This window comes from Heptranchias perlo, chromosome 1 (assembly GCF_035084215.1).
Source record: "Heptranchias perlo isolate sHepPer1 chromosome 1, sHepPer1.hap1, whole genome shotgun sequence".
NCBI lineage: Eukaryota > Metazoa > Chordata > Chondrichthyes > Hexanchiformes > Hexanchidae > Heptranchias > Heptranchias perlo.
In genome coordinates this window covers 156427267-156451137 of record NC_090325.1, presented here as the reverse complement: position 1 = coordinate 156451137, position 23871 = coordinate 156427267, and the positions used below count along the sequence as shown (strand labels likewise).

General features: G+C 46.0%; 1 protein-coding gene across 2 annotated transcripts in view; it reads right to left on the bottom strand.

The window, feature by feature from the left end:
• Window positions 1–23871, bottom strand: part of ctso (cathepsin O) — a 71406-nt gene that overhangs the window by 13186 nt on the left and 34349 nt on the right. For both annotated transcript variants that reach the window (XM_067992798.1, XM_067992787.1), the window contains exons 4-6: window positions 19283–19450; window positions 6947–7068; window positions 1873–2036 (exon numbers count right to left, since the gene is read on the bottom strand). In XM_067992798.1, coding sequence (XP_067848899.1) covers window positions 1873–2036; window positions 6947–7068; window positions 19283–19450 — 454 coding nt within the window. The remainder of the gene's footprint in view (window positions 1–1872; window positions 2037–6946; window positions 7069–19282; window positions 19451–23871) is intronic.

Sequence of the window (23871 nt, the reverse complement as noted above, 5' to 3'; positions counted from 1 at the left end):
CGGCGCCTCAGCAATCCTGGTGATCAGCTGGAGAACAGATTGCTGGAGTGCTGTGATGCCCTGGAAACCCCGTTCAACAATGGTCCCCAGAGCCACGACAGCAGCAGTCTGAGCTTCCACTGCAGCAGTCTGAGCAGCAACCATAGCTTGCAGACCTTTGATGACGTCGGAATGGAAGCCACGACATTGGCCATCAGACGCTGCATCATGGTGGGTTCCACAGGTGCTCTGATGGAGGTGACCACCCGTTCCATGTTGGAAAGGATGGGCTCCAAGCTCTGCGCAAAGCCCTGTGCCAAGTTGGAGCTGGACTCCTCCATGCCCCTTCTCATTGTGCACAGGCTTTCCAGCAGGCTTTCCTGTGCCCCAAGCATTTGTTGGTGTACGCCCATCTGTAGCCTGGCCCATCGAAGTCCTCATCTGACTCCTCTGCAGCAGAACCAGTGAGCGACCTTGCCCTCTGGTGAGCTGGCACCAGTGGTATCTGTTCCCCCACCCCGGCTCCTGCGCACTTGTGCCCGGTGTCTCACCACGTGCAGATCCCTTCTCTAATCTAACCTCTAAAGGACGCTCAGTGTCAGTCTCTGAGCTGGTGGAAGCAAGTGTCAGATCGAGTGACGGTGTGGCTTCAGTGTCCTCCTCCTCCTCCTCCTTGGACGGTGCTGCCATGTGTTCTTGGGTATCTGCATTGACAAAGGGAAACAGGTTGAGTTGTGGAGTGGGGAGGGGAGGAAGTAAGAGGTGTGTGCTGACAGCATGTGCAGCACGTGAGTCAGAAAAGATTATGGGAGGAGGGAGATGTGGGAAAGGAGAAGGAGCATTAGATATGCAGAGACCCCCTTCATCGGGACCTCCAGCACGGCATGTTGTGACGGCTGCAGCGATGGCCCGCCCAATGATCTGAAGCACTGTCTCCTCTGGGGGGGAAGCATCCCTGTCCACCCTCAGGCCTCTCCTGCTGCCGGCTGTTATGCGCCACCTTCTCCTGCAAGAGAGAGGACAGTGCGTCAGTGAGTATCCTGCAAGGCATGTGGGTGATATGCCTGTCATGGTTGAATAGCTGCCAGTGTGTGTGACCTGTGAGTGGTGGTTGTGTGGCCTGCAAATGTGGTACTATGTGCGGGTGAGATACAGCATGCCGAGTGCAGCATTGCGTGTGGATGGGCAGTGTTTGTTGGTGGATGGGTGACGGGGAGTGTGATACGTGGAGCAGTGGTGCAGTTGGTAGGATGTGCCACTTGACGTTTCCATTCACTCACCTTGACCACTCGTGTCAAATCATTGAACTTCTTTAGGCACTGCACCCACGTGCGTGGTGCCATGCTCCTGGCGTTCACTTCCTGGGCCATAGCCTGCCAATGCCTGCAGAGCTGCAGTCTGGAGGGTCTCCTGCCACCCTGCGGGTATATGTTGGCCCTCCTTTCATCCACCCCTTCCACCAAGGCCTCCAGTGCATCATCGGAGAAGCATGGGGCCCGCTCTTGTGCCGGTCCCGCCATCCTTCCAGCCATTTTTCCCTCCTCCCCGTGGACTGTGCATGTCCCATCTAAAATGTGCACCTGCACCTTTAAGAGGTGCAGGCTGCCGATGATGCCCCATTTCTGGCTTCCTCATTCTGCTGAGAGGCTGCACGGAGATATCATGGTAAGTAGCAGCAGCTCGAAATTCACGTGTTGCCTGCCATTGGGTGGGGGGGGGGTAATAGCGGATCACGTTACCCGTGCCCGAAAATGGGCCCTATCGAAAAAAAAAAATTCTCCATCGATTCTGTAAACCTCTAAATTGGAGCAACTTATATGTTTTAATCAAAATGGTTCCATATCAATAAAGGGAACTTTAGGAATTTCAGTAACGAAATTACATTTCACTCACCTGTCCTGTCATAACCAGTGATCACTACTGCATGGTTTGATTTTTCTTGGGAGCAGTGATGCTGGATAATGCCACCAAGATAGTCTTGCCAGCTGACTGCATCTACCACCGCCACCAAGGGACCCCATTCCAATAGCTTCTGCATCAAACCATCTTCACTGTATCTACATAGAAAAATATTTGCACATATTAGATTTTTTAAAACATCTGAGCGTATCAAAAAGTTATTGAGGCAAAACTAATTGCAGAGAAGCTTCAAATTATTTTATTGTCTTCTATGGGAGAAAATAAAATGCTATCCATTAAATCTGATGTGTTCCTTGTAATTAACCCCTCCCTCAACACAACATAGTACTTCCATTTCCTAAATGTATTAGCATGTCCAGCTGGAGTGAGCTCCTGTACATTGATCTAAAATGGGAAACAGAACTTCCATGAATTTTGAAACTAGATGTGTAATCCTACATTAGAACAGTGACTACACTTCAAAAGCACTTCATTGGCTGTAAAGTGCTTTGGGACATCCTGAGGTGAAAGGCACTATATAAATGCAAGTTCTTTCTTTTATCAGTTTTAAGTGTCTGTTTCACATAGTAATTACCGCATAAACAGAAAAACATACATTAGTGGAATGGGCATATGCAATTTAATGTGGTTAAGTGTGATGTAATACATTTGGGAGAAAAAATAAGGAATGGAGTATGCACTCAATGAAAAGACACTGGAGGGCGTGAATCAACAGAATGGCTTGGGGTTTAAATACACAATTCCCTGAAGGTAAGAGTACAGGTAGATAACAACAAGTAGCATTAATATAGTGCTTTTACTGTAGAAAAACATCCCGAGATGCTTCACAGAGGGCTAATCAAAAAAATGGATGTTTACATTTCTGATTGTAAGTAAAAAATGAGTAATAGACACCGTTGTTGAGCATGTGATTTCAATACTCATATTTGCATGGTGTATGCATGTGAACTTTAACCTTTTTGTGTGTTTGTTGGTAAAATGTTAAGACCAAAAGCAGAGTGTGCATTTGTATTTTGAGTGCTTTACTCCCTTGGTTACTAATTAATGGTAGATGTTTGTTAAATAAACATACAGATATGAAGTACATTTACCTGTATCACATGAGGCCTATTTTACTAAAATTAGTGCATGTGTCTAAAATGGTGTTGCAGTAGCCACACCTGTGGCTAGTCAGTGATTTCTATTGGACAACACTGCTAGCAACTCGTTGTGGGGGTGCCATGCTTCAGTATGACCTTATTTGTAGAATAAGAAAAGTTATATTTAAGTGTGTTTTTAAAAAAAGTGAATTTACAGTTTTAAAAAGCCACAGGCTACAGCATGAGACAGATGAGAGCTTCTTTGAATGAACCAGGCGACAAACACAACTCCACAATCGCGTGGGACATTAAGCAATTTGTTATTTCATCTCAGATGGATAACAAATATTCACACCTATTGTGGTGAGGATGATTCTATTCATGTGGGCATGCTACGGGTATTTGCTGAGAATATAATCTTGGGAGAGGGGGTAATTGCTTTGGTTGACAAGCCTACTGATGAACCCCTGCAAGGAGCAATTGTCAGAGGCACCACCCCTCTGTTCCCTGGGGTTACAGTTAACAAAAAAAAACATGTCAGTAGGGTTGCCAACTCTGGTTGGTCATATTCCAGGTGGTTTCATCACATGACCTCCCGCCTTCAACCACCAACCAGTCATTGGTCGCCCAACATCTCCATCCTCACAAGGTACTTCCTTTCCACGAAAATTGGAAAGCAAACAGACTCTTCGTTACCCAACTGGATGATTCTTGCAGCCTTCTTTCCATTCGCCAATATTTTTATAACTAATAAAAACAAGTGTTCAAAGAAAATGAACAGAACACGTTTGTTTTTAATGCCCCTATGATTTTTCTCCTAGGTTGCTTTCAGTAGGGTCTTAGAAACATAGAAACATACAAAATAGGAGTAGGAGTAGGCCATTCGGCCCTTCAAGCCTGCATTCAATATGATCATGGTTGATCCTCTATCTCAATAACATATTCCTGCTCTCTCCCCATACCCCCTTGATGCCTTCTGTGTCTAAAAATCTATCTATCTCCTTCTTAAATATATTCAGTGACTTGGCCTCCACAGCCTTCTGTGGTAGAGAATTCCACAGGTTCACCACCCTTTGAGTGAAGAAATTTCTCTTCATCTCAGTCCTAAATGTCCTACCCTGCATCCTGAGACTGTGACCCCTTGTTCTGGACCCCCCCAGCCAGGGGAAACATTCTCCCTGCATCCAGTCTCTCTAGCTCTGTCAGAATTTTATACAATCCAATGAGATCCCCTCTCATCCTTCTAAATTCTAGTGAATATAGGCTTAGTCGACCCAATCTCTCCTCCTACGACAGTCTTGCCATCCCAGGAATCAGTCTGGTGAACCTTCGCTGCACTCCCTCTATGGCAAGTATATCCTTTCTTAGGTAAGGAGACCAAAACTGCACACAATACTCCAGATGTGGTCTCACCAAGGCCCTGTATAACTGCAGTAAGACATCCTTGCTCCTGTACTCAAATCCTCTTGCAATGAAGGTCAACATACCTCTTGCCTTCCTAACTGCTTGCTGCACCTGCATGTTTGCTTTCAGTGACTGGTGTACAAGGACACCCAGGTCCCTTTATACATCAACATTCCCCAATCTATCACCATTTAAATAATACTCTGCCATTCTGTTTTTCTTTCTGAAGTGGATAACTTCACATTTATCCACGTTATACTGCATCTGCCATGTATTTGCCCACTCATTAAACTTGTCTAAATTGCCTTGAAGCCTCTTTACCTCCTCCTCACAACTCACAATCCCACCTAGTTTTGTGTCATCTGCAAACTTGGAAATACTACATTTGATGCCCTCATCCAAATCTTTGATATATATTGTGAATAGCTGGGGCCCAAGCACTGATCCCTGCGGTACCCCACTAGTCACTGCCTGCCACCCCGAAAAAGACCCATTTATTCCTACTCTCTGTTTCCTGTCTGTTAACCAATTTTCAATCCATGCCAGTATATTACCACCAATCCCATGTGCTTTAATTTTGCACACTAACCTCTTATGTGGGACTTTATCAAAGGCCTTCTGAAAATCCAAATACACCGCATCCACTGGTTCTCCCTTATCTTTTTTTTATTCGTTCATGGAATGTGGGCGTCGCTGGCGAGGCCGGCATTTATTGCCCATCCCTAATTGCCCTTGAGAAGGTGGTGGTTAGATCCTCAAAAAACTCCAGTAGGTTTGTCAAACACAATTTCCCTTTCATAAATCCATATTGGCTTTGTCTAATCCTGTTGATATTTTCTAACTGTCCTGTTATCACATCCTTTATAATAGACTCTAGCACTTTCCCTACTACTGATGTTGGGCTAACCGGTCTGTAGTTCCCTGTTTTCTCTCTCCCTCTTTTTTTTAAATAGTGGGGTTACTGGAAATTTTCTTGCAAATAAATCTTTAATTCTTGGAGACTCCAGGACAATCTCAGATCATTGACAATTGTAGGAGTCAGCCTTTAAACAAGAGCGCCAGCCTTTCTGCCCAGATCGGGAAGCTAAAATGCAGGAGGCCAAAGACCAATAAGTCAGCCCATGAAAGGAAGAGGGCACATGGTTTATTATTTTTTCCCCATTTTTGGAGGAGGGAAGAGAGATTCAGTGAAGTAGGTGGAATTTGCTTTGACTGTTACACCACAGGATAGATTTTCTGTTAGATTGTGCTGGTTTTATCTGCGCAATCCGCCCAAACCAGCGTAGAAGATTGTGAAAATTGCGGAAAATCGAGCGCAAGTTAAGTCAGGTGTAAATCGAGTTTCTGTGATCTTTTGCACTGGTTCAAAAGTCATTGTGCCCGAAGCTGGTCCCGCCCACAAAATTGGCCATGCTGCCAGATTGAAATAATGAAGATGGTGAGTTGCCGGCAATTGCGGCCGTTTGCAGCCGTTCGAGGAGGGTCTTCTAATTAAGCTAGTTTTCTTGGGTGCACAGGCAGTAGTTGGCACATTTTAAACATTTTTACATGTTAAAAAATATTTAAATTATTAAGAAACTGACCAATGAAAGTAGTAAATGGTTTAGTATAGTTTTTTAAAGGCATTTTGAGTGATTTTTAATCAGGTTACTCACAGGTGGAGGACCAGACACTCTTATTAAAAATGCTCATTTTTGTGATAAAATCATTTTCAGCTGTATTAATAAAACTGCACCAGGTTACCACTCTTAGATACATCAATGAATATTTTTTATTGCAAAGAAAATAAATAAATTATTACGCAATCGATTACGGATTGCACTGGCTTATGAAAGATTTTACATTTGTGATTAAGCCAATACATTTTAGCGCAAACTTGAACTGTAAACTAACCGGCGCAATTTTCAGGCACTATTCGCGCCTATTTACCTATTGCACCCAAAGTGCAAACTCTACCCCTGAATGTTCACTAGTTGTCTGTAAATAAAGCAGCTAAGCAATTCATATCTGGCCTTGTCTTACTAAGTGCTTCTCAGTCCATCTTGGGAAAAATTGGAGATGTGCTGGTGTGAAAGCCATGATATCCAGTTCAGATCACTGTTACAGTCCTAGGTAATACTATTATACAATTAGATATTAGACAATATTACACAAAGTAAAATGTGCAGGATGCTTCTAGAAGTGATACTTAATACAGTATTTTACCCTTTGTGCCAGATAACGCCTGCAATAAGAAAGCACAGAGGGATTTAATATGAGCACAGTAAGTTCAACAGTGGCTGGTCGGAAATTGTACCTCATACCATGAATGTCAAGTTAACTGTCATAGATATTGACAAAAACATTTAGCAGGTACATAGTTACAGCTAATGTTGCATAAGTAGAATTTACATGTCAATTCCTAGCAAAGCAGAACTTTTTTATTGCAATCAGTTTCACCATAAACTTTGCATGATCAGATTGATAGCAAACAAGTTATGGTACTCAGCTCTCGAAAATAGTGTTCCAGTCATTTCGATTTTCCAGACAAGAAGGACCTAATGGACTGAAGGAAGCAGGATTACCTGAAGCTGTATGCTTTATAGCCTGTGATTGAAACACCAAATGTGGACTTTGGAAAATAATGGCACATTCCAGTTTTTGCTTTGAAAGGGTACACTGACTCTTTCATCAGCTTTGCCTTGCTCTGTAAATAAATAATTGTTTATATTTTAGCAAAGGAACAAGTATCTGACAGAAAGGATCAAGACTGCAAAATGCATGGATTTTTTTGGAAAACATGTTTGTTGTATTTTGTCTCTAGCATTACCTCAGTTTATCTAGCAGGCTACATTTTTTGGTACCAGAAAACATTCTCTTACTCTTAACAATTGGTTTACTCTTCATAATCATTGCTCCCACCAATGAGAAACAAAAACAATATAATTCAATGTTGGGAAGGAGGTACATTCAGTTAGTATTATAACCCTAGTTTCACAAAGGTCCACTGGTGCCTTTCTGGGGGATACCATTAGTTATGAAATTGGGTGTTCAGGCTAGCATGCCTGATTTGAAGTGAGCTACATTTTATGGCAAATAAAAATATTGGCATTTTGGAGCCTGGTTCACTAGTTTAAGCCCCATTAAGCAGTCAGAAAAATAATCAAATTAGCCTACATACCAGATTCAACGACTTTCTTGCCACCACCATGCCAATAGCGCTGTTCACCCATGTGAAATGGGTGCAGCAGTGCATGGATAGCCTCGCCTGAAGCAGTACATTTCCTAAAGCGGAATATTACCTTTTAAACTGCTAGTTGGGAAGTTTTTGGTTTAGAAATTGGTCCAGGCCTGTTTTCAAGCACGCGCCAGAAGCCGAAAGCCTAAGGCTCATTCCAAATTGGGCCTCGAGCCTCATCAGCACATTGCCAGTGAGCTGCGCCAATCGGAATTCCAGAAGCAGCCCGCTGGTTTGACGAGGACCAATTTGGGTTGGCTGCCTTCCCAGCAGTGGCCGTTAAGTAGGGCTTGGGGCGGAGGTTGGGAAGAGAACTAGAGGTGGGGGCAAGCGTGGACTGGCAGCAGCCGACAGTAGTGTCAGCATGGCAACATTTAAATGAGGCCCAATTATCATGCTGGCCACCTAATGGGCACTTCCCTCCCGCCTCAGCCCCCGTACACCGCACTCCCACAGTAGGTTAAAGTCGGGGCTCCAGTATCCGATTTGCCCCCATATTAAAGCACTGACCTTTAAGCTGGTTAATCGCTTTAAATTTACATAGACAGAATCACATAGAATGCGCAGCACAGAAACAGGCCCTTCGGCACAACAGGTCCGTGCCGGTGTGTAATGTTCCACACAAGCCTCCTCCCTCCCTACTTCATCTAACTCTATCAGCATATCCTCTATTCCTTTCTCCCTCATGTGTTTATCAAGCTTCCCCTTAAATGCATCTATGCTAATCGCCTCAACGACTCCTTGTGGTAGCGAGTTCCACGTTCTAACCACTCTCTGGGTAAAGAAGTTTCTCCTGAATTCCCTATTGGATTTATTAGTGACTATCTCATATTTATGACCCCTAGTTCTGGTCTCCCCACAAATGGAAACATTTTCTCTACATCTACCCTATCAAATCCTTTCATAATTTTAAAGACCTCTTTCAGGTCACCCCTCAGTCTTTTCTTATCTAGAGAAAAGAGCTCCAACTTGCACAATCTTTCCTGATAGGTATAATCTCTCATTTCTAGTTTCATCCTAGTAAATCTTTTTTGCACCTTCTCCAGTGCCTCTATATTCTTTTTTAAATATGGAGACCAGAAATGTGCACAGTACTCCAAGTGCGGTCTAACCAAGGTTCTTTACAAGTTTAAAATAACTTCTCTGCTTTTCAATTCTATCCTTCTAGAAATGAACCCAATGCTTGGTTTGCCTTTTTTTATGGCCTTATTAACCTGCGTCACTACTTTCAATGATTAGTGTATCTGTATCCCCAGATCCCTTTGCTCTTCTACCCCATTTAGACTCTTATTATCCAAGCAGTATGTGGCCTCCTTATTCTTCCTCCTAAAATGTAATACCTCACACTTATCTATACTGAAATTCATTTGCCAACTTCACGGCCATTCTGCAAGTTTATTAATGTTTTCCTGTATATTGTCGCAGTCCTCCTCAGTATTAATTATACATGACAAAAAGACACCATGACAATTTGGTGTCATCTGCAAATTTTGAAATTGTACTTCCAATTCCCGAGTCCAAATCGTTTACGTAAATGGTGAACAACAGTGGTTCCAGCATTTATCCTTGTGAAACACAACTTCCCACCTTTCGTCAGTCTGAGTAACTACCATTAACCCCTACTCTCTGTGTTCTGTTTTGTAGCCAGCTTGCTACCCATTCTGCTACTTGTCCCCTGACTCCACATGCTCTGACCTTAGTCATGAGTCTACTATGCAGAACCTTATTGAAGGCCTTTTGAAATTCCAGATATATTACATCTACTAGATTACCCTTGCCCATACTTTCTGTTACTTCTTCAAAGAATTCAATAAGTTTGGTCAAGCATGACATTCCCTTTACAAATATATGCTGACTATTCTTTATTATATTTTTGGTTTCTAGATGTTTTTCTATTACATCTTTGAGTAAGGATTCCATTATCTTTCCTACCACCGACGTTAAGCTATTTAAGGTCCTGGCCAGACTTTTAGCAAGCTGGTGGCACAAGATGAATGTTGTGCTGGGAACTTATGCCAATTATCCACATTACATGCAGTCAGCTCATTGTGCAGCCTTGTACTGATATCTGGCCATTCCTGACGCACGATTTGATGGAGATGGAAAATCAGAGCCTATCTGCCATGTTTCAGTATCCTTCACAATTCTTACTAACAAATTACTAATGCAGAGACATAAAACCTAGGACCTGGTTCGAGGGAATGAGACGGGCCAATTGGAGCAAGTGGGGGAGCATTTAGAGAGCAGCGATCATTGTATCATAAGGTTTAAAATAGCTATGGAAAAGGACATGGACCAATCTTAAGTAAAAATACTCAATTGGAGGAGGGAAAATTTCAACGGGATGAGATCAGATCTGGCCCGGGTAAATTGGAATCAAAGATTGGTAGGCAAAACTGTAACTGAACAGTGGGCGGCCTTTAAAGAGGAAATGGTTCAGGCACATTCCCACGAGCCAGAAAGGTAGGGCAACTAAAGCCAGAGCTCCCTGGATGACAAAAGAGATAGAGCGTAAGATGAAACGGAAAAAAGGGGGTGTATGACTGATGTCAGGCTGATAACACAAGTGAGAACCAGGCAGAATATAGAAAATTCAGAGGGGAAGTGAAAAAGGAAATAAGAGGGGCAAAGAGAGGGTATGAAAATAGACTGGCGGCCAACATAAAAGGGAATCCAAATGTCTTCTTCAGGCATGTAAACTGTAAAAGGATAGTAAGAGAAGGGGTGGGGCTGATTAGGGACCATAAAGGAAATCTACTCATGGAGGCAGAGGGGATGGCTGAAGTACTAAATTAGTACTTTGCATCTGTCTTTACCAGACTCTAGTGTTTTTTGATGAGGTAACAGAGAGGATAAATGAGGGCAATGCAGTTGATGTGGTGTATATGGACTTTCAAAAAGCATTTGATAAAGTGCCGTCTGGTAGGCTTATCATCAAGATTGCGGTTCATGGAATAAAGGGGGCAGTAGCAACATGGATACAAAATTGGCTAAGGGACAGGAAACAGAGAGTAGTGGTGAACGGTTGTTCTTCGGACTGGAGGGAGGTGTACAGTGGTGTTCCCCAGGGGTCAGTGCTGGGACTACTGCTTTTTTTGATATATATTAATGACTTGGACTTGGGTGAATAGGGCACAATTTCCAAATTTGCAGATGACACAAAACTTGGAAGGGTAGTAAACAGTGAGAAGGACAGTGATAGACTTCAAGAGGGTATAGACAGGCTAGTGGCATGGGCGGACACGTGACAGATTAAATTTAATGCAGAAAAATGCGAAGTGAAGTGATACATTTTGGTAGGAAGAACAAGGAGAGGCAATATAAACGAAAGGGCACAACTCTAAAAGAGGTACAGGAACAGAGAGATCTGGGGGTTTATGTGCACAGAGTTGAAGGTGGCAGGGCAGGTTGAGAAAGTGGTTAAAAAATCATACGGGATCCTGGGCTTTATAAATAGAGGCATAGAGTACAAAAGTATGGAAGTCATGATGAACCTTCATAAAACACTGGTTCAGTCACAACTGGAGTATTGCAACCAGTTCTGGGCACCGCACCTTAGGAAAGATGTGAAGGCCTTAGCGAGGGTACAGAAGAGATTTACTAGAATGATTCCAGGGATGAGGGACTTTAGTTATGTGGATAGACTGGAGAAGCTAGGGTTGTTCTCCTTGGATGCGAGGAGATTTGATAGAGGTATTCAAAATCATGAAGGGTCTAGATTGAGTAGATGAAGAGAAACTGTTCCCATTGGCGGAAGGGTCAAGAACCAGAGGATATAGATTTAAGATGATTGGCAAAAGAACCAAAGGTGACATGAGGAAAATCATTTTTACACGGCGAGTGGTTAGGATCTGGAATGCACTACCTGAGGCGGTGGTGGATGCAGATTCAATCATGGCCTTCAAAAGGGAACTGGATAAGTACTTGAAAGGAAAAAATTTGTAGGGCTACGGGGATAGGGCGGGGGAGTGGGACTAGCTGGATTGCTCCTGCATAGAGCCGGTGTAAATTCGATGGGCCGAATGGCCTCCTTCCATGCTGTAACCTTTCTATGATTCTATGATTCTAAAAAATCCAGTTACAACATTATTTTAAAATCATCCCATATAAAACCAAATGGAGTTAGGAGTTCTTAAAAAAAACAGTGGGGGTAATTTTGACTTTGAGTGATTGTGTAAAATGGGCGATTCAATCGGGAGAGATGTATCATGGACAGCTGAATCGATATTGCTCCTTTTTCAGAATCACCGAAAGTCAAAGTTACCCCCAGTATTTTCTTTCTGGTGGACCTTTTGAAACCCAAGCAGATTTACTGATTGTAGTTTATTCTGGGGTGACCATGCTGAATGGGGTCAAGTTTTTTAGGAGGAAGAAATAATGTGCTGAAGTGCAGCACATTTGAGGTGTGAGATTTTACTTCAGAAGAAAAAAATAAACTCTTTTACTTAGGTCTGGCACTGCTCAGGATTTTGAATGCTGAGGCTGAGGATCTCTTCCCTCCCTTTGCAGAGGCACTCTCTTTAAATTTGAGCAGCTAGCCAAATTTTCTACACGCCCCATTAGACTCATGAGACCAGGAATTCCCACTCACAGCAGAGTTGCATCCCCAGAGTAGCCGCAGAATCATGTCAGAGCTGAGAAGTGGGGGCAAGAAAGGTGGCAGCAGAAACTGAGGGAGAGGGATTGCGAGTTATAGAATCATAGAAAATAGGAGCAAGAGTAGGCCATTCGGCCCTTCGGGCCTGCTCCACCATTCAAAATGATCATGGCTGATCTTCTAACTCAGTACCCTGTTCCCGCTTTTTCCCCATATCCCTTGATCCCTTTAGTATTAAGAAATATATCTATCTCCTTGAATATATTTAATGACTTGGCCTCCACTGCCTTCTGTGGTAGAGAATTCCATAGGTTCACCACCCTCTGAGTGACGAAATTTCTCCTCATCTCGGTTCTAAATGGGGAAAGGGGGAAAGGGAGGGAAATACCATCATACACTCAAGGGGTTGAGATGGAAAGTGTCAGGATGAACTGTGGAAGGAAGGGAAACGAGTGTTTCCATGAAGGGACAGGGCGACTGCCCCTATGATGGGCTGGGTGGTCTTTGGAATTTGGATAAACGTCTTTCCTATAGTTTTTTGGATTTATTAAATTGAGAAGATAAAATGTGTTCAAAATTAACCAGAATGCACTATTTTTAATGTAAAAAAATCAAAATGTTCCTTGGGTACCATGGAGTGGGGGATGAGAGGTGAGAAAGTATTTAGAACAACTCTAGAATGGCTGCTTGGGAAAAATTTACATGTCTGAAAATTTGCTAACTGTAAAAATATTTGATAAATCAAAGTTTTCAGATTACATTTTCATGATTTCATAGAATTTTCATATATTCAGTAATAGCTTTTTCAACAGACTCCTATGGGAAATTCCAACCAAGCCTATCTGGGGATTGTTTGTGAATGCATGTGAACACTTGAAGATTCTTGTGTAGCATGAACTAATTCAACCTTGAAGGATAAAACAGAGGCAGGTATTACGGCAGACATTGATTGCCAACATAATTCTTGTGTAAGGATGTTGTTAACCACTGTAGTGTAAAGGGACGGGGAAAGTTTACTGTAGGCATTTGTCAGAAAATAACAGTCAATGTGCATTCTGCCACATATTCCAAGGCATGCACCTTATTGGAAACAGTTTGGTGGTGGGACAAGCACTGGAATTCCAACATTCTGTGCAAAAAATAGAGGGATGCAGAGCTACATCCGCAATCTTCTCTATATGGAAAAGCACCAACATGCCCCTCCTGCAAGATGTGGGAAGTCATGGACACGACCAGTGTCCCTGCCGACCAGTTGTGCAGGAAGTGTGTCCACCTGCAGCTACTGACCGATCGTATCTCGGAGCTGGAGCTGCGGGTGGATTCACTGTGGAGCATCCGCGATGCAGAGAAACTCGTGGATAGCACGTTTAGCGAGTTGGTCACACCGCAGGTAAAGGGTGTACAGGCAGGAAGTGGATGGGTGACCACCAGGCAGATTAAGAGGTGCAGGCAGGTAGTGCAGAGGTCCCCTGTGGCCATCCCCCTCTCAAACAGGTATAGGTTTTGGATGCTGTTGGGGGAGATGGCTCACCAGGGGTAGGTGACAGCGGCCAGGTTCATGGCACCGTGGCTGGCTCTGCTGCACAGGAGGGCAGGAAAAAGAGTGGCAGAGCTATAGTGATAGGGGACTCGATTGTAAGGGGAATAGACAGGTGTTTCTGCGGATGCAACCGAGACTCCAGGATGGTATGTTGCCTCCCTGGTGCAAGGGTCAGGGATGTCTCGGAGCGGCTGCAGGACATTCTGGAGGGGGAGGGTGAACAGCCAGTTGTCGTGGTGCATATAGGTACCAACGATGTAGGTAAAAAATGGGATGAGGTCCTACAAGCTGAATTTAGGGAGTTAAGAGTTAAACTAAAAAGTAGGACCTCAAAGGTAGTAATCTCAGGATTGCAACCAGTGCCACGGGCTAGTCAGAGTAGGAATGACAGGATAGCTAGGATGAATACGTGGCTTGAGAGATGGTGCAAGAGGGAGGGATTCAAATTCCCGGGCCATTGGAACCGGTTCTGGGGGAGGTGGGACCAGTACAAATTGGACGGTTTGCATCTGGGCAGGACTGGAACCAATGTCCTAGGGGGAGTGTTCGCTAGTGCTGTTGGGGAGGGTTTAAACTAATGTGGCAGAGGGATGGGAACCGATGCAGGAAGTCAGTGGGAAGTAAAGTGGTGACAGAAACAGAAGGCAGTAAGGGAGAGTGTACAAAACATGACCGGACAGATGGTCTGAGAAAGCAGGGCAAAGACCAAGGGAAGTCTAGATTAAACTGCATTTATTTCAATGCAAGAAGTCTGATGGGCAAGGCAGATGAACTCAGGGCATGGATGGGTACATGGGACTGGGATGTTATAGCTATTACTGAAACATGGCTAAGGGAGGGGCAGGACTGGCAGCTCAATGTTCCAGGGTACAGATGCTATAGGAGAGATAGAGCAGGAGGTAAGAGAGGAGGGGGAGTTGCGTTCTTGATTAGGGAGAACATCACGGCAATAGTGAGAGGGGATATATCCGAGGGTTCGCCCACTGAGTCTATATGGGTAGAACTGAAAAATAAGAAGGGAGAGATCACTTTGATAGGATTGTACTACAGACCCCCAAATAGTCAATGGGAAATTGAGGAGCAAATATGTAAGGAGATTACAGACAGCTGCAAGAAAAATAGGGTGTTAATAGTAGGGGACTTTAACTTTCCCAACATTGACTGGGACAGCCATAGCATTAGGGGCTTGGATGGAGAGAAATTTGTTGAGTGTATTCAGGAGGAATTTCTCATTCAGTATGTGGATGGCCCGACTAGAGAGGGGGTAAAATTTGACCTCCTCTTGGGAAATAAGGAAGGGCAGGTGACAGAAGTGTTAGTGAGGGATCACTTTGGGACCAGTGATCATAATTCCATTAGTTTTAAGATAGCTATGGAGAATGATAGGTCTGGCCCAAAAGTTAAAATTCTAAATTGGGGAAAGGCCAATTTTGATGGTATTAGACAGGAACTTTCAGAAGTTGATTGGGAGAGTCTGTTGGCAGGCAAAGGGACGTCTGGTAAGTGGGAGGCTTTCAAAAGTGTTTTAACCAGGGTTCAGGGTAAGCACATTCCTGAAAAAGTGAAGGGCAAGGCTGGTAGAAGTAGGGAACCTTGGATGACTCGGGAGATTGTGGCCCGAGTCAAAAAGAAGAAGGAGGCATATGACATGCATAGGCAGCTGGGATCAAGTGGATCCCTTGAAGAGTATAGAGATTGCCGGAGTAGAGTTAAGAGAGAAATCAGGAGGGCAAAAAAGGGACATGAGATTGCTTTGGCAGATTAGGCAAAAGAGAATCCAAAGAGCTTCTACAAATACATAAAGGGCAAAAGAGTAACTAGGGAGAGAGTAGGGCCTCTTAAGGATCAACAAGGTCATCTATGTGCGGAACCACAAGAGATGGGTGAGATCCTAAATGAATATTTCACATCGGTATTTACGGTTGAGAAAGGCATGGATGTTAGGGAACTTGGGGAAATAAATAGTGATGTCTTGAGGAGTGTACATATTACAGAGAGGAAGGTGCTGGAAGTCTTAACGCGCATCAAGGTAGATAAATCTCCGGGACCTGATGAAATGTATCCCAGGACGTTATGGGAGGTTAGGGAGGAAATTGCGGGTCCCCTAGCAGAGATATTTGAATTATCGACAGCTACAGGTGAGGTGCCTGAAGATTGGAGGGTAGCAAATGTTGTGCCTTTGTTTAAGAAGGGCGGCAGGGAAAAGCCTGGGAACTACAGACCGGTGAGCCTGACATCTGTAGTGGGTAAGTTGTTAGAGGGTATTCTGAGAGACAGGATCTACAGGCATTTGGAGAGGCAGGGACTAATTAGGAACAGTCAGCATGGTTCTGTGAGAGGAAAATCATGTCTCACGAATTTGATTGAGTTTTTTGAAGGGGTAACCAATAAGATAGATGAGGGCTGTGCAGTAGACGTGGTCTACATGGACTTTAGCAAAGCCTTTGACGAGGTACCGCATGGTAGGTTGTTACATAAGGTTAAATCTCACGGGATCCAAGGTGAGGTAGCCAATTCGATACAAAATTGGATTGACGACAGAAGACAGAGGGTGGTTGTAGAGGGTTGTTTTTCAAACTGGAGGCCTGTGACCAGCGGTGTGCCTCAGGGATCGGTGCTGGGTCCGCTGTTATTTGTTATTTATATTAATGATTTGGATGAGAATTTAGGAGGCATGGTTAGTAAGTTTGCAGATGACACCAAGATTGGTGGCATTGTGGACAGTGAAGAAGGTTATCTAGGATTGCAACGGGATCTTAAAAAATTGGGCCAGTGGGCCGATGAATGGCAGATGGAGTTTAATTTAGATAAATGTGAGGTGATGCATTTCGGTAGATCGAATCGGGCCAGGACCTACTCCGTTAATGGTAGGGCGTTGGGGAGAGTTATAGAACAAAGAGATCTAGGAGTACAGGTTCATAGCTCCTTGAAAGTGGAGTCACAAGTGGATAGGGTGGTGAAGAAGGCATTCAGCATGCTTGGTTTCATTGGTCAGAACATTGAATACAGGAGTTGGGATGTCTTGTTGAAGTTGTACAAGACATTAGTAAGGCCACACTTGGAATACTGTGTACAGTTCTGGTCACCCTATTATAGAAAGGATATTATTAAACTAGAAAGAGTGCAGAAAAGATTTACTAGGATGCTACCGGGACTTGATGGTTTGACTTATAGGGAGAGGTTGGATAGACTGAGACTTTTTTCCCTGGAAAGTAGGAGGTTTAGGGGTGATCTTATAAAAGTCTATAAAATAATGAGGGGCATAGATAAGGTAGATAGTCAAAATCTTTTCCCAAATGTAGGGGAGTCTATAACGAGGGGGCATAGATTTAAGATGAGAGGGGAGAGATACAAAAGGGTCGAGAGGGGCAATTTTTTCACTCAAAGGGTGGTGAGTGTCTGGAACGAGCTGCCAGAGGCAGTAGTAGATGCGGGTACAATTTTGTCTTTTAAAAAGCATTTGGACACTTACATGGGTAAGATGGGTATAGAGGGATATGGGCCAAGTGCAGGCAATTGGGACTAGCTTAGTGGTATAAACTGGGCGACATGGACATGTTGGGCCGAAGGGCCTGTTTCCATGTTGTAAACTTCTATTATTCTATGATTCTATGCCGACAGCCTGCTCTTTTGGCTCTGTAGGAGTGAAAAACTAAAAACAGTTGGCACTGAATCTGCTAATTTCTATAGCAATTTACATTTTTCTCCTTTCGCTAATTTTAGCAAAAAGATCAACACAAATATGAAATGGTATTCCTCACATTATATTCATGTCCACTCTTTCCGCTAAAAGTAGTGAACAGAGGAAGAGTTGAGTTACGACTCGAGCATCATGACTATTCTGCTCAAAAGCACTTCTGCATGCTGCAGTATTTAATAAACTGCAAAAGGGAATATTGAAAAATAATAGGAGATTGTTGCATTCTTGTTTAGCATATAGTAATGATCAGAATTTGGGATAGATTTCTGTTACTCCTGGAGTAAATTTAGTTTTTTTCTTCAAAAAAAGGACGGCTTACTTCATTTTCAGGACTTTGACAACCAATATTCAGCTCATTGGAGAAACAGTAAAACTTTCCATCTGTATGTCCCTTCAGTATATTGCACAACTCTGGGTAATGATATGGTGACTGCACTTCAGTTCACTCTGAGTATTTATTTTTGTCAATGCACCATAAACGGGGTATACAAATCACATATTTGTGCCTGTTTAAGTGTTCTAAATGCAAGAGTTTATAAATTGCTGTGATTTTTAACCAAAATGACACCTATTAAATAGGGTTATGGCTTAAGATTTTTTAGGAAGTTGGAGCAGCAAAGTGTGAAAGCAATGAGCAGCGAGGCGTAGGTTTGAAGCACCTCAGAGGAGTGCAGTCACACTGCAGCAGAGAGGCAAGAAAAGGAGTTGGGGCACACTCTTCACTTCGACCACCTGATGGCTAGCCAAGAGATTATTGGCCTAGAGGATAAAGAAGGGCTACTAAGAGTAAACTATGGAGCTGCAGGAAAGGATATATTTTTTAAAATCTTCACACTTATACGCCAAGACCAAATAAATGTAGTTCATGGTATTCTAGACATCCAAAGTTTTGCCAATCTTAATTTAAAGTGGTCAAATATCATGCCCATACCAGCTGGTTCAATCATAGTGAAACCATTTGATTTGTTCATTTGATTTAGAAATTCACTTTGTTAACCCAATCAGAGGTGACCTGATAGAAGTATATAAAATAATGAAAGGGCCGGATTGCCTGCCTATTGATAGATTAACTCAGTTTGACAGATTGGGGAGGACCTGGGGACATACCTTTATACTATACAAGAGTAGGAATAGGCAAGATGTTAGGCGGTTCTTCTTTTCCCAGAAAGTAGTGAGCCTTTGGAATGCATTGCTGGCAGGTGTAGTGGGTGCTGTCTCTGGGGGTGATTTTAAACCCCAAGAATAGTGGGTTGGAGGCGGGTGGAAGTTGAAAATAGGTTTTTTTTTGCGTCGCAACCGCAACATTTTCGGACTATGCATTCCCAGTGGGAAGCCTATACTTTTACACGCTGACGTTAAACCCGGAAATAAAGCCAGGTTGCGGTCACGACCCAAAAAACAACTGTTTTCAACTCCCACCCGCCCCCAACCCAACTCGTTCTTGGGGTTTAAAATCACCCCCTCTGCCTTCAAGAGGGAGCTGGACCAGTTCTTGGCCGGGGCAGAGATCACATCTTATAAAAGTTAAGTGGATTAACAGTTAACTTATGGATGGTCAATGTCATTTCCTGGACTGGTTTTGATCGCCTAAGGTGGTCAGAGAGGAGTTTTTTCCCCTTATTGGCCCTGAGATGTTTCTGTTTTTTTGCATCTTCCAGAAGATTTCATTTTTGCAGTGAGGAGGAGGGTTTGGAAGTGTCTAGTCATGAGCTTCCAGCTATCATGAGTGTGGGCCAGGCTTAATGGACTAGCTGGTCTTTTCCTGCCCGTCATTTTAGTATGTCCGTAAAAGGTCGCCCTATGAAAGCACTGGCAAATGATCATTGCCAAAATTTGTTTTACCAACCTGATTTAGCCACATCAGAGCACTGATAGGTGAGCCACCATTACAGCCAGCATCCCTGTAAGAACAATCTATAACCTCTTGTGCGCTCAGCATCTCCAGTTGTCCCCCTTTGATTGCACATGCAGATTCAATACTCTCCACGACACTGAACGCCCAACATCCACCACACTATAATATAAAATAAGCAGAGGTTAGTCTGATCACTGAATAACTCACTTTACTCCAAGAGCAATCTTCAACACCTGTTTTACTGGATTTTCCTGACTTGTGGAACTCACGTTTTAAAGAAAAATTATATATATATATTCTGAAAGTTTCAATAAGGGTTGTTACAATTATCAATGGTACTTTGATAGACCTTGTAAGCGGCCTCTCACCTTTTCTGGCACTAAGGAGGTCAAAGTAGCCAAAAAGGAGTTGGCATCTGAAAACCATAATTTTTGGCAACATCAGCATATTCACACCAGAATTCACATCATCTCATTATGTGAATCCTTTGGTATCACTCCACCAGTCTTAAAAGAAAGGGGCACCACTTTCTTTTAACTCTTTAGAAATCCTTTTGTGTTGCTTCTGGAGTAGGAAGTTCTTGAAAAAAAAAGGATTTTCTTAACACATTGGAGGCATTCTGGGAAACCTAAAAATCCTTATGTGCTGGGAAATGTTTTCGGAAACAAATGATTAATTCATTCTGACACAGTCCATGTTCCTAATTAAAGTTGTTGGTACCAGAATAAGTTAAATTTTCCAAGGAAGCAACCCAATAGACTGACTAATGTGTTATGGGTCATGAACAAATAAGGTTAATAAGCTACAATATATAAGGAAAAACTATTCATTTAGAATCAATCATTGGCAAAGAACCAGTAGATAATGGTACCTGAGGCACATTGTGGCAAGCAATTAATATTTTATTTCATTCTATTCATTGAGCTACAAGGGATAGAACACAACAGTGTTGATTTATCTAAAAGAAGATTCAAGTACAGATAGAAGAGAAGATTTCATGGAACATCAAACCTTGCTGTCAGTGTGCAATTTGAACTTTTAAAAAACAATGTGCTAGCTTTAATAGGTGTGGATATTTTAGGAATCTAAATAACTGCCTTCACTATAAGGTACCTCTGTGCTGCCATGATTAACAAGTTCATTTAGTCAACTGCAACACTGCACTCTACAGTTTTCTTTATTTTCCTGTACAGTATCTGCTGACACCTATTGGATTTTTATACAACTACTCTGCTGGCTAGAATGCTAAACCAGCACACAGATCCATTTCAAGAAATCTGCCAACACCCACTCATAATAAAGCAGGATTATTAATATTTGAACCTTTGTTCCCATCCATCTGTTTTGAATGGGACTATTTTGGCAAAGAAACTAGAGGCAATATGAGGATTTTTTTTTTACGCAACGAGTTGTTATGATCTGAAATGCACTGCCTGAAAGGGTGGTGGAAGCAGAATCAATAATAACTTTCGAAAGGGAATTGGATAAATATTTGAAGTGGACTATTTGGATAGCTCTTTCAAAGAGCCAGCACAGGCACGATGGACCAAATAGCCTCCTTCTGTGCTGTGTCATTCTATGATTCTATGGTTTTGAAGGTTGCAACATGAAAGTTTTTTTTCCTGTTAGTTCTTGGAAAACAAAAATAAAGCACAATTTTGAAGAATAGTCTCTTGGGCAAGGTACCAGAGAGCAGCCGGTACCCATGGAAATGTACCCTAAAGAATCTGTGCCTCGAAGAACGTAGATAAAGGGAAGGAAAACTGGATGAAAAAATTTTTAAAGGATATTTTGATGCAAATTGGAATCTCTATAACAGAAGTAACAACAGTAAGTATTCTGATCAGTTTTAATTGCAAGGACAGAGATACTAAGGAGCAGGAATTCATGGGAGCCCATTTTTGTACCCAGCGCCTGAATGTTGAGGCCCGAGGGGGCTCCGATATTGGGCTTTGGGCCTCATTTCAATGGAGCTAGCATGGCGAGAAGAGGAAACCAAGATTGGATTGAGCCCAGCAGTCACGATCGGAGACCAGGGTCAGGATCAGAGGCTGGGGGAGGGGGGAGGATCAGAGGCTGGGGGAAGGGGGAGGATCAGAGGCTGGGGGAGGGGGGAGGATCAGAGGCCGGTGGAGGGGTGAGGATCAGAGGCTGGGGGAGGGGGGAGGATCAGAGGCTGGGGGTGGGGGGAGGAGTGGAGGCTGGGAGGGGGTGGTTCAGAAGCCTGGGAAAGGGAGGATCTGAGGCCGGGGGTGGGAAGAGGATAAGAGGCTGGGGGAGGGGGGAGGATCGGAGGCCGGGGGAGGGGGGAGGATCAGAGGCTGCGGGAGGGGGGAGGATCGGAGGCCAGGGGAGGGGGGAGGATCAGAGGCCGGTGGAGGGGGGAGGATAAGAGGCTGGGGGAGGGGGGAGGATGGGAGGCCAGGGGAGGATCAGAGGCCAGGGGAGGGAGGATGGGAGGCCAGGGGTGGGGGGAGGATCAGAGGCCAGTGGAGGGGGAGGATCAGAGGCCGGGGGAGGGGTGAGGATCAGAGGCTGGGGGAGGGGGGAGGATCAGAGGCCGGGGGAGGGAGGATGGGAGGCCAGGGGTGGGGGGAGGATCAGAGGCCAGTGGAGGGGGAGGATCAGAGGCCGGGGGAGGGGGGAGGATCAGAGGCCGGTGGAGGGGTGAGGATCAGAGGCTGGGGGAGGGGGGAGGATCAGAGGCTGGGGGTGGGAGGACGATAAGAGGCCGGGGGTGGGGGGAGGAACAGAGGCCGGGGGAGGGAGGATGGGAGGCCGGGAGTGGGGGGAGGATCAGAGGCCAGTGGATGGGCGAGGATCAGAGGCTGGGGGAGGGGGGAGGATCAGAGGCCGGGGGAGGAGGGAGAATCAGAGGCTGGGGAAGGAGGGAGGATCAGAGGCCGGGGTTGGCGAGGATCGGAGGCCTGGGGTGAGGGGAGGATCAGAGGCAGGGTTTGGCGAGGATTGGAGGCCGGGGGAGGGGCGAGGATCAGAGGCTGGGGGAGGGAGCATGGGAGGCCGGGGGTGGGGGGAGGATTAGAGGCCGGGGGAGGGGGGAGGATTAGAGGCCGGGGGAGGGGGGAGGATCAGAGGCCGGGGGAGGAGGGAGAATCAGAAGCTGGGGAAGGAGGGAGGATCAGAGGCCGGGGTTGGCGAGGATCGGAGGCCTGGGGTGAGGGGAGGATCAGAGGCTGGGGGAGGGAGCATGGGAGGCCGGGGGTGGGGGGAGGATTAGAGGCTGGGGGAGGGGGGAGGATTAGAGGCCGGGGGAGGGGGGAGGATCAGAGGCCGGGGGAGGGGGGAGGATCAGAGGCCGGGGTTGGGCGAGGATTGGAGCCCGGAGGTCGGGGGAGGATTGGAGGCCGGGAGGGGAGGATCAGAGGACGGGGGTTGGGGGAGGATCGGAGGCCGGGGGAGGGAGGATCGGAGGCTGGCGGGGGGCGGGGGCGGATCAGATGCCGAGGGGTGGGGGTGTTGATCAGAGACCGGGGGGGGGGAGGGGCGGATCGGAGACCGGGGGGGTGAGGGGGAGGATCAGAGGCCGGGGGAGGAAGGATCGGAGGCCAGGGGAGGAAGGATCGGAGGCAGGGGTGGGAGGATCGGAGGCAGGGGTGGGAGGATCGGAGGCAGGGGTGGGAGGATCGGAGGCAGGGGTGGGAGGATCGGAGGCAGGGGTGGGAGGATCGGAGGCAGGGGGAGGAAGGATCGGAGGCAGGGGTGGGAGGATCGGAGGCAGGGGTGGGAGGATCGGAGGCAGGGGTGGGAGGATCGGAGGCAGGGGTGGGAGGATCGGAGGCAGGGGTGGGAGGATCGGAGGCAGGGGTGGGAGGATCGGAGGCAGGGGGAGGAAGGATCGGAGGCCGGGGGAGGAAGGATCGGAGGCCGGGGGAGGAAGGATCGGAGGCGGGGGTGGGAGGATCGGAGGCCGGGGGAGGAAGGATCGGAGGCCGGGGGAGGAAGGATCGGAGGCGGGGGTGGGAGGATCGGAGGCAGGGGTGGGAGGATCGGAGGCGGGGGTGGGAGGATCGGAGGCAGGGGTGGGAGGATCGGAGGCCGGGGGAGGAAGGATCGGAGGCCGGGGGAGGAAGGATCGGAGGCGGGGGTGGGAGGATCGGAGGCAGGGGTGGGAGGATCGGAGGCGGGGGTGGGAGGATCGGAGGCAGGGGTGGGAGGATCGGAGGCAGGGGTGGGAGGATCGGAGGCCGGAGGTGGGAGGATCGGAGGCCGGAGGTGGGAGGATCGGAGGCAGGGGTGGGAGGATCGGAGGCAGGGGTGGGAGGATCGGAGGCGGGGGTGGGAGGATCGGAGGCAGGGGTGGGAGGATCGGAGGCAGGGGTGGGAGGATCGGAGGCGGGGGTGGGAGGATCAGAGGCAGGGGTGGGAGGATCGGAGGCCGGAGGTGGGAGGATCGGAGGCAGGGGTGGGAGGATCGGAGGCCGGGGGTGGGAGGATCGGAGGCGGGGGTGGGAGGATCGGAGGCAGGGGTGGGAGGATCGGAGGCCGGGGGTGGGAGGATCGGAGGCAGGGGTGGGAGGATCGGAGGCAGGGGTGGGAGGATCGGAGGCAGGGGTGGGAGG